Source organism: Motacilla alba, chromosome 3, assembly GCF_015832195.1.
Source record: "Motacilla alba alba isolate MOTALB_02 chromosome 3, Motacilla_alba_V1.0_pri, whole genome shotgun sequence".
Lineage (NCBI taxonomy): Eukaryota > Metazoa > Chordata > Aves > Passeriformes > Motacillidae > Motacilla > Motacilla alba.
This window is the reverse complement of record NC_052018.1, coordinates 68,791,568-68,807,676: the sequence shown is the minus strand read 5'-3', so window position 1 is coordinate 68,807,676 and position 16,109 is coordinate 68,791,568. Positions and strand designations below refer to the sequence as shown.

The 16,109-nt window shown below is 34.9% G+C and overlaps 1 protein-coding gene across 10 annotated transcripts in view; it reads left to right on the top strand.

The window, feature by feature from the left end:
- Positions 1-16,109, top strand: part of RYR2 (ryanodine receptor 2) — a 382,187-nt gene that overhangs the window by 259,437 nt on the left and 106,641 nt on the right. For all 10 annotated transcript variants that reach the window (XM_038130404.1, XM_038130398.1, XM_038130396.1 and 7 more), the window contains 11 exons: positions 2,188-2,302; positions 2,885-3,017; positions 4,171-4,274; positions 5,673-5,808; positions 6,490-6,676; positions 7,151-7,256; positions 8,444-8,564; positions 9,817-9,986; positions 11,707-11,927; positions 13,270-13,360; positions 15,884-16,024. In XM_038130404.1, the coding sequence (XP_037986332.1) occupies positions 2,188-2,302; positions 2,885-3,017; positions 4,171-4,274; positions 5,673-5,808; positions 6,490-6,676; positions 7,151-7,256; positions 8,444-8,564; positions 9,817-9,986; positions 11,707-11,927; positions 13,270-13,360; positions 15,884-16,024 (1,525 nt within the window). The remainder of the gene's footprint in view (positions 1-2,187; positions 2,303-2,884; positions 3,018-4,170; positions 4,275-5,672; positions 5,809-6,489; positions 6,677-7,150; positions 7,257-8,443; positions 8,565-9,816; positions 9,987-11,706; positions 11,928-13,269; positions 13,361-15,883; positions 16,025-16,109) is intronic.

Here is a 16,109-nt window from a genome sequence, read left to right as displayed (position 1 = left end):
CACACACTGTTATTCTTCCTAATTATACAATTAATAATAGTGAAGTGTAGGCTAATAAAGAGGTCAATTGGAGGAAACAGTAAAGCAAACATGATAGCCTCTAGCAGGAAAGAGGTTAGTTGTTTTTTTTCTCTCATATTTTTCAAAGAGATGTCTTTTGATTGTAAGCATCAGCTGTGATCTATTGAAAATTTCCAGTCAGCAAGAGCAATGAGAAGGAAAGACAGCGTTATATAGAGAATGCCAGGAATGCAAACAGAAGCAAAGCTTCTTCTTCAAATATTTCTTTTTTTTTCTTTTTTTTTAAACTTACTGAAAACCTCAAATATCCAAATAATGTCTATACATAATTTTGTATTGCCATTATAAACAATGCCTACTTCTCAGATTACCAGCAGGTCTTATCAGTGTTTCAAGGTTGCTGAAGTCTTTCTTTGGCATACTCATGGTAAGGCTTTGGCAAAAGGCAGTCTGTCATCTCTCAAAAGACATGAAGTACTGGCATTTCCAAATCTACCTTTTTATACAGATTGAATATGTTTCATTTCACTCTAGTTTATGAAGTCTAAACTGAGTGAGTGATTACTAGGTTTGGTTTTCATGTCATGTTCTGTGTTTAGTTCTTACACATTTTTTTCCTCAACATTTTCCACTGCAAATTAAGAACCAAGGTTCTGTGAATATATTTAATGTTGATGATTTTTTTGCTGATACATGGAAGTCTGGTGTAACTTAAGCCACTGTTCTCACTACCTCTTCTTGTCACCTTTCTTGGTAGTCTCTGTAATATCTTGTTTAGCTTGTAAGTTACCCAACTGTGGTATCTGTACCTTTCATAGGCTAACCTGAGCTCCAACTCCTTTTCAGGAATGCCATTTTTTTTGCTGTGAGTGGTATTACTTTCTTTCAGCTGAGTCATGGAAGTGTTACTTATTGCTGCTTTAAAACTCAGTTTCCTCAGAAATGCTGTTAAGATTTTTTGCCCTAAGCATGACATTTTATAATGCAGTTCACAGTTAAACAGAACACTGAAAGTGGATGTAATTTGCAAAGTAGGGCAATGTTGCTGGCCAGCCCTTGAGGTGACATTTTGACTTTCTCTACTGCTTTCTGTAAAAGAAAGCTGCTGCAGATAACCAGGAGTTTAGAATGTCTTGAAAGATTGATGCTATTGAGGTCTTTTTTCAAGCCTGAAGCATTAGTGCAGAAAGGAGATGAGACAGCTTTTGGAGGCATCATTACTGATATAAAATTCAGTTTTAGGTTTTAGGGAAAAAATTACTGTGAGTCAAAAACTCAGTGTCAAATAGTCTTCTTGGCATCTCATCTTTTAAAAGGCTGAATTTTCCCTGCCTGAGAGAAAAAGTTTTAGGTCAGGAAGAAAAAAACCCCAAGACTGTTGAAAATGTACAGTGAAATTTATCCAGTTGCCAACAGTATTTTCTCCAGTGACCTGCTAATCCTTTTCTCCCCTGGCCTAATTGCTTTCACACTTATTTATGGGTTTTATTTGATTTCAAGACTAAATACATTTTTTAGAAATTTAATTACTCTTTAAACTTGACATTTTTATTGGATATACCATGTCAAGTAAAATATTGACATTATGATCCTAAAGTCTGATTTTAAATATGTAAATCTGTTCTAATGAAATATGTAGAAAAGTTCTGCTGAACAGTAAATAATGAATAATATTTACTATTAATAGCTTCTGGCTTTGACACTTAGAAGATAGCTGGATACCTCTTTCCCCTAGAATTTTTTTATTGCTTTCGAGGGCAGATAGCAAATGTCTCCACATTTTAATAATCTAAAAGGCATTTTATGTAAAAAAATATTGCATGATTGAATTAAAAATATAAAATAATATAGCAGTTTTGATGAGGCTCTTGTCAGAACATAGTTTTAGATCTGAGCAGAATTTCTAATGAGAGTAGAAGAGTCTTCTACTCCAGTGTAATCAAGGGGTAATTAGTGCACTAACTATAATATGGGGAAATAAAGGTCACGTTCTTCCACAATGTGCATAGAAAAATAGACAGGAAAGATTGAAACTCATGGGAAAAGTCCCTGAGGTAATTTTTTACTTCAGGAGGTGGTGAAGAATTGCACAGTAAATCAGCTTCACAAATAACATAATAGGTAAACTACTTGTCCATAATACTTTTAAATTTTGTTTCCCTGTAGAGACATCATGAATAATAAAGTATTTTACCAACATCCAAATCTCATGAGGGCTTTAGGCATGCATGAAACTGTCATGGAAGTGATGGTGAACGTGCTTGGTGGAGGAGAATCCAAGGTAAAGCATTTCACTGTTAGAAGGCAGAGCGTTTACAATAGAGCTGTTCAAAGCTTTTTCCTATAAGGCACTGAGCTGTCACTGGAGGTACTGGGATCATAACCTCTTACTAATTTCCATTAACATAATAGTTGACTAAGTTTTTTAGAAGAATCTGTCCTTCCATTCCAGAGGAAGGTATTATTAGCATTGTAATTTTAGAAGCTTTAAAGGAAAAACTGTAGCACTTTCTATGTTTATTATGTTTTAAAGGGGAGATCTTTTTATCAACTATTAAAAAACAGTATTACTCTATGAAACTGAGTATACAGCTTCTTTCATGTTTGAATTTAGAATCTGTGGGTGATCCCAGCTTTAGTTTTTAAAGCTTATACCTTGATCTTTGAAGCTTAAGGTGTTACTAACTACCTGGGAAAGTCCCGTTGATTCCAGTGAGAAACCTAAGTTGTTACTTTCCCTGAGGAGCAATGAGTACACCACCTACATATTAGTATGTTAGAAGGCTTTACATAAAATGATCCTTTGCATGTTGCATGCCTGTATTAGAGTTTGAACTTCAGTCTGGTTTTATTTGCTTCTTAGGAAATCACTTTCCCAAAGATGGTGGCAAACTGCTGTCGTTTTCTATGTTATTTTTGCCGCATCAGCAGGCAGAATCAAAAAGCCATGTTTGATCATCTCAGCTATTTATTGGAAAACAGCAGTGTTGGCCTTGGTAAGTATTAAAATAAAATTTCAAACTTCCTGCTGATTTATATACATAACCACCTGTATCTTTCTTCATCCCTCTGTTCACTCACTATGTATTGAAATTTCTCCTATTTCAGGTGCAAAATATCTTCCTTAACAGTATTGCTAGCTCTAGAAAACTCCCCTGACAGTAGCGTTAAGTTGAGCTAATTTAGTACCCTTTGTTGTATATGCCTGAACATTCAGAGAGACTTAGTGGTTAGTTGCTAATGTTGAGGAGCAGAATATATTCCTGTTTTTACAAAGAGAATAATTGATACGTTTTGGCAGCATTTCATTAAGGCTTACCTCTCACTGCTCAAGCTTGCACCCCTACACTCTTTTCTGTGTACTGGTCAGTATACAGCTATGGCAGTGGGAGAAACACTGAGCTCATTTGCTTGATTAGATGCATGATTCGATGCCCAGAAATGAACCTTGAAACTTTCTTAATATGTTTGCTTTCCTTTGCTCACCTGAAGTGCTGTAGAGGAAATATATTTATCCTTATTTAATTTAGTACTTGAAATTGACAATATATATGTATTTAGGAATTATCATGGTAATTTTTTAAAGGATCACAAATGTATTAATGTAAAGGCGTAGAACAGAGGTGTAAACATGAAATCTTTTTGAAGAGGAAGAGCCCAAATCAATTGCCTTTGGAGAGTCAATATGAAAACCTTAGATTTTTCTAATGCTATATTTACTGCCATTTTTAAAAAATACACAATTTATAATCTTATATTTTAAAGTGTAAAGATATTTTCTATTTCAATGGATTTGGTTGCATGTCCATTTTATTAGACATAAAATCATTACTGCTTTTTCCTCAAAACAGAGTTGTGTCAATTAGGAAAATGAGAATGAGATCTTAAAGTATATGATGAGAAGAGGAATGTGCAAGACAAGCTGCTTTTAGCTTGAAATATCATACTGTATTTTCATTTCATATCAGTGTCAAATTTCATGCAAGTGTGTGATGATGTATTATAAAGTGAGATGTATAAATTATATATTTATAACCATGTCCTAACTAATGACAAAATGTTACATCTTACTAAAAAAAGTTAATGTTTTTCCTGTGAAATTGTTAGGGTTTATTAAATTGGTGTTAAAACTAAATGTTATTTTGACAGCATCTCCTTCTATGCGAGGGTCAACTCCTTTAGATGTTGCTGCAGCGTCTGTAATGGATAACAATGAACTTGCTCTGGCTTTAAGGGAGCCTGATCTGGAGAAGGTTGGTAGCTTCTTCATCAAGCATTTTTTTCCCCTGTGGAGAGGAGAAGATACTCATTTCTTGGAGTAAACATAATCCAAGATTATATGGGAGTTTCTGGTACTTTTCAGGGGAAGACTGAGAACCTGGTTACTTGTTCTTCCTGCTGGTGGTCTGAAGAGTTGAACAAAGTTTGTGGTGATTACACACATCCTCATAGCCAAAAGAAATTGCTTCAAGGGCAGCTCTTAATTTTGCAGTAGTGGAGTCCATATCCAACAAAACTTGGTTGCTAAAATCTTTCTTTGTCGTTCTTTTGAATGGTGACATGCAGTCGTGACATGAAGCAGTAAAGGTTACTAGGAGCTTTGTGACAACTTGTTACAGTATATGACAAATTTTCATAGAGATATCTGTCTCTTTTTGTTGTATTTTCCCCTAACATTTAAAACAGTTTCAGAAAAGTTTAAGAAATTTTGATTAATTATACTAAAGACTAAAACACTCAAGAGAATCTGTGACAATGGCGTAGTATGTCTAAATTGCTGCTGCAAGGAGGAATAGAATAATAGTTACTTTGTCAGTAGTGGATAAAAAAAGCAGATTAAATAATGGAAAGACAGATTCAAGTTAGACATTAAAACTCATTCTGAAGAAAAGACAGAGGAATTGCAATATCCAATTTCTTTCTGGAGACCTCACATTCTGGAAATGATATAATCTTCATAGGAAAACATCTGTCAGGAGTAATAAAAGTGCAGGTGTTCCTTTCTTGGAATAGGAAAATGGACCATGTGTGTTTAAAAGGACATTTTCTGTCTTATGATTCTTGTAAGTGCTCAGCAAGAAGAAGCTGTCAAAACTGGCTAAAGACTGTTCTTGCAATTCTTACAATTCAGAAAGGAAAGGACCAACTGAAAACTGCTGCTGAGCCTATAGTCCTGAGATACAGGGAGTGTAATTCTTGCAGTAATTACTGCTGTGCATTTAAAAAAGAAAGGAAAAAAAAAGTGAAAATGAGTGGTCAAAATAAAAGAGCAGACCTTTTATTCTTTATGAAAGAAAAAAACATGTTTTTGATTATGGATGGTGTGTGGTTGGAGGATATTGCAAAACTGACTAATTTGTAATGCTCAGAGTTGCAAGAGAAATGAGATAGCAGGTAGAGAAGCATATTCTAGAGAGACAAATGATGACATTGAGATAAGAAGGTTGTGCAGTTCATGGCAGGAGTAAGAAAAGACTGGGAAAGTGAACTAAGAAAGAGGGTGCTCTTCTGATTTGCCTAAAGCATGGTACAGTTTTGTCAGGGATAAGAGATTGAGGATACCATATCCCGACAATGTATGAGGAGGCTTCCCTTTGAAGTTGCACTTCTTTTTCGCATTTAATATCTTTTTCATCCAACCTTGCTTTTAGGTGGTTCGCTACTTGGCTGGATGTGGGTTGCAGAGTTGTCCTTTGTTGATTTGTAAAGGCTACCCGGACATCGGATGGAATCCAGTTGAAGGAGAACGATATTTGGATTTTCTTCGTTTTGCTGTTTTTTGCAATGGTACAGTAGAAGCCTAAACATTTTATAACTTCCTCCAATATCCAAATAAATTCGTAATTTTAAAAAGTAAGATAAGCTAACTTGGTAAGTTACTGTGAATTAAAAGGACCAGCAGAAGGAGTAGAATTATTCAAGACACACATTAACTTATATGACTTGTGAAATGGGCATCTAGGGTCCTGTGAACCTGTGCCCCATTTTTTGGATCCAGCTTTGGTTTTTGAAATGCCCATGTCTCCTTTGGAAGTAGAGCAGTGATTCCTAAATCTTTTTGTGATAAATTCATGGTTGGTACAGAGCCAAAATCTTCATCTTTTAATGAAGATTTAGATAGTCCAGTTTTAGTGTCCAAGCAATTACATTGGTCCCCTCATTAACCCTTGCACTTAAATGAATCTTTACTAAAATTCAGTAGTTTCAATGGTGCTTTAAGCATCCCTTACTACATAGTTAATTCCTTGGCTTTAATACATTTTGAATAAAAACATGTTTTATTTTTTTTTCATTTCATTGAAGTTATAGAGGAGTATATGTGTTTATGTAACTCTGTCGTGATATTTAAAATGTTTTACAGTAAAAAGTATCTATGCATTCTGCTTCTTTGTGTACCTTTTTTTCTAAATGTATTTCAGAACTCTTTTTGATATAACCTTCTGTCTTGATATTTGCTCTGTGTGGTAGGAGAGAGTGTGGAGGAGAATGCTAATGTTGTAGTCAGACTGCTTATTCGCCGACCTGAGTGTTTTGGTCCTGCTCTAAGAGGAGAAGGAGGCAATGGGCTGCTTGCTGCCATGGAGGAGGCAATACAAATATCAGAAGATCGAACAAGAGATGGACCTTCCCCAAGTAATGGATCCAGTAAAACCCTGTAGGTGCAGTAGAATTGCTTACATTGCCATAATATTTGTTTATTTGTTTTGTAATCTTAGGTGTGAAATGAGTTTTTCGTTTTAACACTTGAATTATCAGTTCATTCTTCCTTGGATTCTCTGTCAGAGACAGATTTATCTTTTCTAAACAGTGCTTCCTCTGCACTATTAGTTTAAGTAACTCTCTCTAAATATTAAAACATCTCTGGAATTCTCTTTGTTTTTTTTCATTTTATTAAGAGTCAGTCAACTGATGCAAAGTGAGACAGATAAATAGTACCAGTGGTTACAATGGAGAGGTTGCTGCAGTCTTTTAGAGACAAAATACATTTTGTTTTAGTCTGCTGTAAGTCTATTTGTTAACAGAAGCCACTCTGTAAGCTGTTACACCTATGAGAAGATTTTATTTATTACTGTTGTTGAAAAGGTTCTTTTTTGTTTTTTTGTGTGTTGTAACATCTAACTAATTACAGTGAAATAGAAGAACAAGAAGATGACACTATTCACATGGGAAATGCAATCATGACCTTTTATGCTGCCTTGATTGATCTCTTAGGACGTTGTGCCCCTGAAATGCATGTAAGTGTTATGTTCTTCATACACTGGAAGATAAAGGCATACTTGTTTTACACATTACAGGTTTGCCATTCATTTTTTTCTCAGTATCATGCTATCAGGTATTAAAGCAGTGGTATGGCCACATAGTATCTTAGCGGACATAATGTCCTGTTCTATTGGTTGGGAAGGGGGAAAAGATCCTCAGAAGCTCTTCTTTTTTAAAGAAATTATTCCCTTGCTTTTTTTAATTTTTTTTTTTTTTTGCTGTCCATCATGACAATAAAATTCCTCAAATGTCCCTATTTGCTGGAATGGTGTAGAGTGATGCATTTTTTATAAAATTAAGTTTTATTCTTTATATACCTATTTTAAACAGACTTTGTAAGTTGTATTTAAATGTAAATATTATAGGACAGTTTTTTAAATTTAGGGATAAGCATTATACTTGGACATACACTTAAATATTTCAAAATCTATTTACACTGAAAAACCTTCTCAAAGAAAAGATGTCACTATTTCAGGCATTCGATACAAAGAATTAGAAATGCTATAAAAACTTTATCTCTTATTTTGTTAGAGATTGAAACTATTTGAAAATATTTGTTGTTTATGATTCAATGTACATCATTATACTTCAGAAATTTAGTTATACATAGTTTCTCATTTGACCCTGGAATGTGCCCTAATTAATATACATTAGTATAGATCAGTATCAGATTTGTGCAGGTATTGATAACTTGAGAGAGGAGAGATATATGTAGTTAATAAGGTCAGTGTATGAACACCTGTTTTGTTTGAATAAAAAAATTGTCTTGTTTACTGCCTGTCTTGCAGCCTTTTTTTAAAAGCAAAACAAACAATTGAGATACTTGAAAGTGTCTTATTTGACCAGGACAAAAACCCTAATTTTTTCCATCTGAAAATCTGCTTTTGTTTTCCTCTCCACCCCTCCCACCATATGCTGCTACGTTTTAAAGCTTTGTTCACCAGCTTCACCTAATTTCTGTTCTGAAAATGAAGTTAGTTTTATTTAATAAGCAAACATGTAGATTTTTAGACTTTGTACATTTGCATTCAAACTACAGCAAATCGATGCAGATTGCATGAAATTTACATTGTTAATTATAATGCAATTTTGGGTGCAGTTATTCTTTTATATAGAAAACAAAAAGAGGATATTTTTGAATTTTTATTTGTCTTTTTATTAGCTAATCCATGCTGGTAAAGGGGAAGCCATTAGAATCAGATCAATTCTACGGTCTTTGATTCCACTTGAAGATTTGGTGGGAGTAATCAGTATTGCTTTCCACATGCCAACCATAGCAAAAGGTAAGATTTTTCTACATTTTTTTCTGCCATCCTATTCCTATGATTTGTAATTTATTGACATATTGGCACTCATACTTTTTCCACCATAAAAAAAAATAGAAATTCAACTATTTATTATGTGAATTAAAAGACAGATCATGTGTATCTCATACAAAAATCTTTCTGTATGCTGTAGTCAACAATTCTGTGTACCCCTAAATCACTGATATAAATCCTGTAAAATTGAATTACAAAAATATATAACAACTTTAAAAAGAAATTTTAAAATGCATGCTTTCTGATTTTAGAACTGTTTTAAAATACTGCAGTCTCATTTCTCAATAACTTAATCCTTAGCTCTTGCTGTTCTAACCCTATCAATTGCTTCTAGCAGATCTTACTAAGACACCAGAGTTGTGCTCCAGCAACTATGGTGAAGAGATAGGTGTGACATACATAGGCCAATGCATTTCTTGTTTTTCCTGCCTACATGAAATTGATTGCAATAGTGGGAGCTATGTGAGCACCTATATAAAAGGGAAAGGGATTGCCTCTGCTTTTTTGTGTGTCTGGAGAGAAAACATTACAAATACAACCCAGATTGTTTAGACACTCACAGCACAAGATTTTTCCAATAGGATACAGTGGAAAAGATAAAAAGATCAATCAGTCTATTTTACTATTACTTATTTATGTTCCAAATAGGGATAGATCTATAGGTTAGATCTCAGTAGCAATCTGTAGCTCATAGATACAGAAGTACTTGTTTCCTTTCTAAAATGAAAGTACCAAATTTTAAAAATATTTCAATGAATTACATTCAGATATCTTGAAAGTTTTAAGATAGATAGAACTTGTTAGCACATTCTTAATTCTTTGTCACACATTAAAGATATGCTCACCAGTGCTGCATTTCCAGGATCTCTGATGCAGCGTTCTTGTATATTTTACTTTCCATCTGCTTCTGCAGAGAACTAGGTAGTTATGTGGCTTAATTATTATGTTTTAGGTAATTAGAAGTTATAATATCAACTATTAAGAATCTCTTAATATACATGGAAAAGCAGGCAGGAACTCTGAGGTCTCTGGGTAGAATTTGTCTTAGGCATTCTTTTTGATTTAACTGCAAATATGTTTCCTCTGTGTAACAAAAATTGGGGAAGATGCCTAGGTGTTAACAAAGATTCAAAAGCTCTGTCAGGTAGCAGCATGACTACTTAGTCTGCTGATGAAGTAGAATCCTTGTCACTGAAGTCTTATTTCTTCCTTTTAGATGGTACTGTGGTGGAACCTGACATGTCTGCGGGGTTTTGCCCAGATCACAAGGCAGCCATGGTTTTGTTCCTTGACAGGGTCTATGGAATTGAGGACCAGGATTTTCTCCTACACCTTCTTGAAGTTGGCTTTCTGCCTGACCTTCGTGCTGCTGCCTCATTAGATACGGTGAGGGTTTCAGTCTGTTTTTATGTTGGCTCTCTTACCTTATTGAACACTACAGCATTCTTCAACCCTCGGAAAAGCTTTTTTATGTCTTCACATCTTCTGTGTTTCTCAAATGCTGACTGAACTGCATGTTGCTTCTGAGCTTTGATAATATTTGAAGATGTATCATCCAGTGTAATGCTCACTTTTTAAGAACTTGTACTGATACCCTTATCGACAAAAGATGCAATGCTTTTCCCCAGGAGAATTTCTGAGCTTGTCCTACAGAATCCAAATCAGATGAGCTGCCAATGAAGCAGCAGGGAAGAAGTGACTGGGAGCCTCTTTCCAGAGATAGACAGAAAGTGTTCATCTCTGTGCATTTGTTAGGGACACCTACACTGTTATTTAGAAAATTACCACATTTCTATTTTAGTTTCTCCTCACTGCTGCTGCCTTTTTTTCCTTTTTTTTTTTTCTTTTTTTTTTTTTTCCTTTGAGTCTTATTCTATCTAATCTCTTTTAGCTGTCTTGGTCCAGAAAGCTTAAATTTAGAGAGCTATTATAAGGGCTAAGATATTAAATTTGGTTTTTCTATTTGACCTCTTATGACAACATTTGTTTCTGAAAATAATGATGTTGTTATTTAGGATCATAGACTCATACAATTGTTAAGATCAGAAAAGACCTCTAAGATTATGAAGTCCATCTGCCAATTTAGCATCACCATCGTGTTCACCATTAAATCATATCCTCAAGTGCCATATCCACTTTTTGGAATATATATTTTTGTTTTTTTGAACACTTCCAAAATTGTGACTCCACCATTTACCAGGCAGCCTGTTCCAATGATTGACAACCCTTTCTGTGAAGAAATTTTTCCTGATATCTCATCTAAACCTCCCTTTGTGCAACTTGTGGCCATTTGCTCCTGTTCTGTCTCATTACTTGGGAGAAGAGACTGACATGTCACTACAGCCTCCTTCCGGGAAGTTGTAGAGAATTAAAAGGTCTCCTCTGAGCTTCCTTTTCTCCAGGCTAAATAGCCCCAGCTTCCTCAGCTGCTCCTCACAGGACTTGTGCTCCAGACCCTTCACCAGCTTCATTGCCCTTCTCTGGACACGCTCCAGCACCTTGGTGTCCTTCTTGCAGTGAGGGGCCCAAGACTGGAGACTGGAGGTGCAGCCTCACCAGTGCTGTGTACAAGGGCATGATCATTGTCCTGCTGGTCACACTATTGCTGATACAAACCAGGATGCCATCAATCTTCTTGGCCACCTGGGCACGAGTTCATGTTCAGCTGTTGACCAATACCCCCAGGTCCTTTTCTGCCAGATATTTAAGAAAGAGCAGGGGAGGATTTTTAACTCACGTGGAACTTGGCCTTGTTCATAGCAAAAAGATACTGACTTATATTACCTGATTACTGACTTACATTACCTGATTTTGGAGCATTTTGTTCAGCAACTATGACATTCTTCCAGATAATCTTGAAAATTATTTTTTGAATGGCCACATTTACTGGTTTTGTTTTCGTTCATTAAAAACAAAACAAAAGCTATCTATGAGACTTTAAAAGCAGCAGAAGAAGGTAGCCATCTAGCTCCAGTAGGTATCACATCCTCATTTCTGTGTTTTGGAAATTTCCCCTTTTATAACTGCAGAACAAAACCAACACTTTATTTTCATTTGTAACCACACTGATGAGACAAGTCTAATTTCTGTCCTGTTTAATTTATAGGCTGCTTTAAGTGCTACAGATATGGCTTTGGCTCTGAATCGATACCTTTGCACAGCAGTCTTGCCTCTCTTGACCAGATGTGCTCCTCTGTTTGCTGGCACGGAGCACCATGCTTCCCTCATTGATTCCTTATTACACACTGTGTACAGACTCTCAAAAGGATGCTCTCTTACCAAAGCTCAGCGAGATTCTATTGAAGAGTGCTTGCTGTCCATCTGTGGGTAAGAAAATGCTCCTGGCTGCACAGGAATGCCAAGTGATAAAGCAATTTGTGATATTTATAATACAGGAATGTAGAACTATGCCACCAGGAAGATAATTAAGATTTTTTTTCCCTGTAAGATTATTGTGATAGTTTTTAAGATACTGTATTCAATTTGCAGTTTTGTTAATTACCAGTCATTCCTCAGTTCTCATTCATTCAGTCCTCAGTTATTCTGCCATCACCAAATCTTTTAAATTAAAACCTTGGTGATTAACTAAGAGAATGTAAAAAGAAAAAGCTCTGGAATTGTGGAGTTATACATAGACTGGATTGCCATTTAAGTAATTTTAGCTGTGCTGATTTGTGGTTGATACTCAGTAACTTATTTAATTCTATGTAGAGGTTTATTTATGGTGTGTTCCATTTGAAATCCTAATCAATGACTAGTATTGTTATGTCTCTTTACTGAACAACTTTGGAACAGATTTTGTTTGTGTGTCTGCAGGGTCAAAACCAGTTGGGTATTATCCAGTTTTTTATAAATTCACAGGCTCAATTATGAAACGCTGACTAGGCAAATATGAATTCAAGTTCTAAGTACAGTTAGCATTTAGGCTTTCACTTCACCAGAAGATTTGGTTTCGTTTTTTTTTTTTAGTATTCCACCATGACTTTTTTTTTAAAATAGTGTGGATATGTGCTCAGAAATGACAGACATTTATATTAAAATACTGTAAAAAAAGTGTAAAAATATATTACATTAGATGGTATTTGATATGACCATTTAATACATAAATTGCATTGATAGGGACCAATAAAATTGACCAGATTTTACTATTTATCTGGAAAGCTTTAATGCCCATGCCATTCTAAAATACATATTATAACATTTTGTGCTGTCCTTCCAGTTGGTGCCCACTGCTGTGTCTTGTTTAGCACATCTAAAGAGACAGTGCTCTAATGTCTTCATTATATTCTAAGATATTTTAAGACTCATTGAGATATATTATAAGAAATCAACATTATACCCTTTTTTCATGAGCATGGTGATCCTAATACACATTATCAAAATTCAGGGTTTTTTTTCCTGGTTTTCTCTGTCTGTAGATCAGATGTTTTCTTGGCTTCTTTGAAGCATTTGATTTTCAGCTTGTTTGGAATATTTTCTTTGGTATACATGTGTTTGCATTCTTCTGGACCCCTAGTGCCCTAGTGCCACAAGGAAAATATTATTTTATGTATTTGAAGAATTTTAACAGCATAGAGCTGATATATTGTTTTATTGTATGTATCAATTATTTACATGAAACTGTGCTGGTACACCCTTTTGAATTGGTTTGTCTGCTTTCTGCTTTTAGGCAATTGCGGCCTTCCATGATGCAGCATTTGCTAAGGAGATTAGTATTTGATGTACCTCTGTTAAATGAACATGCAAAGATGCCTCTCAAGGTAAAAGTAAATATTAGTATTCAACAGCATTCTTTATAGTGGAATGCAACAGAAAATAGTTGCATAGAGAAGATTTTCTGTATTCTTTGTTATGTTATTTCCACTCTGCAGTAATCTAAGACCATAATTTTTAAGGATAAATTGTTGGTTTGGGAGAAATTCAGTCTAATTTACATCCATCCATATGGAATTATGAAGTCTGGGTCTAATGTTTGCTTCTCCTTTATTTATTTCCTGTTTGTTTCAGCCCATGTGAAAACAGAATAGAAAAATCCTTGGGGGCAGGGTGCAGAATCCAGTGCACAAAACATAACAATTTACAATTTGTATGTTCCCTTACATTTTGCCTCTGCATTGGTTTTCCTCGCTTTTGGAAAAAGGACTCTTTCTCTGTTGGTGGTGCCTGGAAATCTGTTAAGTAATAATATGTAGTAGTTTTCTTTCAGCTCCCAAAAGTCTAGCTGTACCTTTTTATTCTGATTCCTAATGCATAAGAAAAATGAGAGCTGACACATTCCTTAAAGATTCCTCATATCATCATCACTTTTAATAAACATTTCCTTCCACACCTTCCCTACTGTTTTTCAACAGTCCTTTTTAATGCTGTCCCACCACACTTTTACATTGGAAACCTAATATTTTCTTATTTAATATATTTTTATGCTTTAAGAGCACATCAGCATATCTGCAACTCTGATGTAAGAAGAAGAATTTAAATTGTTCATCTCAAAGCCAGGGCCTGCTGCTGAAGTCCTGCTAAGGACTTCATAATTTGGTTCCCCCCAGGAATCCTCAATCAAACTAAAGATTCTGGAGCAGCCATTCTTTCATGCCTCTGAGAAAAACAGTTGATAATTTAGTATACTGCCCTGAAGGGGACCCTTCTGATGCATTATGGCATTTTATGTGTTGCTAAAACCAAATAGTAATTTGGAACTTCCTGTATTGGCTGCAGTGCGTCAGGGTTTGTTTTTTTGAGGGGAGAAGAAACAAACCCAGCTTCTTGGCATCTGTTCATCTAAAAGAACAGATTTTATGATACCAAGGTTCATGACTGCAGTGAGCTGCCCTTGTTGCTGAACTGAACAGTAAGGAAATAATAATTGGATCATTTTGGCTAGTCAGGCCTTGCGAGATTACAGATGTGAAGAGAACCATGGTGTTAGTACGGGCAAAGGCTTTTGTCCATTGACACCCACAAGACTAATACTTCTGAAGAGATTAAACTCTCTATCTGAAGATAGACCCATAACTTTTAAAAGGTTTCACTGACAGTAAACTGATTTCCAGTGATTTAACAAGGGACTCCTACCCATATCTGCTGTGTTTCTGGTTTGAAAGTACTGTGGTACTGTAGTGTGCATTCCTTGCGGGCTTGTGCTGGCAAGCCAGTTATAGTAATGTAAAGAGGCAGCTGTAAGTTAATCAGACATCTGAAAATGTAATTTTGAATGGAAAGAGGAGAAAATGGTGAAGGCAAATCAGAATACAGTGCTATCTACTTTGAATACATTTGCTGGTTTCTACAGTTGAAAATTGCCTCAGGTTTTAAGCAGCATGCAAATTCAAATCTGTGATGCTGTTCCTGTATTCCATGTAGTTCAGACATTTTGGAATAGGACTGCCTTGTTTTTATTTCCTCTTAAATAATATTCAGTGCTTCATCAGGTATTTTTCTAAGACTGAGCCTTCCTTACTCTCTTGACAGGTTTAAAAACATATTCATATATATATAACTATCCACATGTAGTCCAAAAACAAACTTTTCTGACCATTACATAATTGAATATAGTTTTTAAAAAGATTTTGAAATACATTCAGGTCTTAGAGTCCATATTTCTGAGATTCCCATGGTTCTACATAAATGATAAAACTTCCATCTGTTTACATCTTATATGTATCTAAGTCCTTCTCTGCATTTTTTCTTTAGTCATCCAACAATTTAAATAGTAAATAAATATTAACAGATTATTTAGATATGAACATATAGCAATATACTACATGTATTGTTTTGGGATGTTTTTTTCCTGATTTGGTGAAAGTGTAAAAGAACAGTGCAGTATCAAGATTATATTTTTGGCTTATCAAAATCCTCACTTCTACATATCAAACATGGGTTGGTTTGTTTTGTTTGGTTTTTTTTTTTTTAATTCCTGTCGTTATTTATTCACATATACATATTTATGTTATAAATATCTGCATTTTTCCAACTTGAAGTTTGTTCAGACTCAAAAAAAGGAAATAGTTTCAGCTCTCTACTGACTGTGATTTGCAATATTTTCAAAAAAAAAAAAAAGCTTTGCAAAATTGTATTGAAACAAAGATGAAAAAGCTGCTCGATCTGGGTGCATATGCACTAGTGATTAAAAAATATATATATACAACATGGATTATTGATAAAAGTATAGAAATTTATCTGGTAGCATCTATGCTTTTCTGGCAGCATAGTAATGTTTGAGTGCCAGAATGGAAGAACCTCAGCAGTTATATTTCTATTTGCTTTCAAAATATGTTTTGTTTCAGTTGCTGACAAATCATTATGAAAGATGCTGGAAGTATTATTGTTTGCCGAGTGGATGGGGTAACTTCGGTGCTGCCTCAGAAGAAGAACTTCATTTATCCAGAAAGTTGTTCTGGGGTATTTTTGATGCTTTATCTCAAAAGGTAAGTAATTTTAGTATCCATCTATTACTGTAAAGTCCTTACTGTGTAATCATTTTTCTTTTATCTGTAATTTTTACATAGCTTA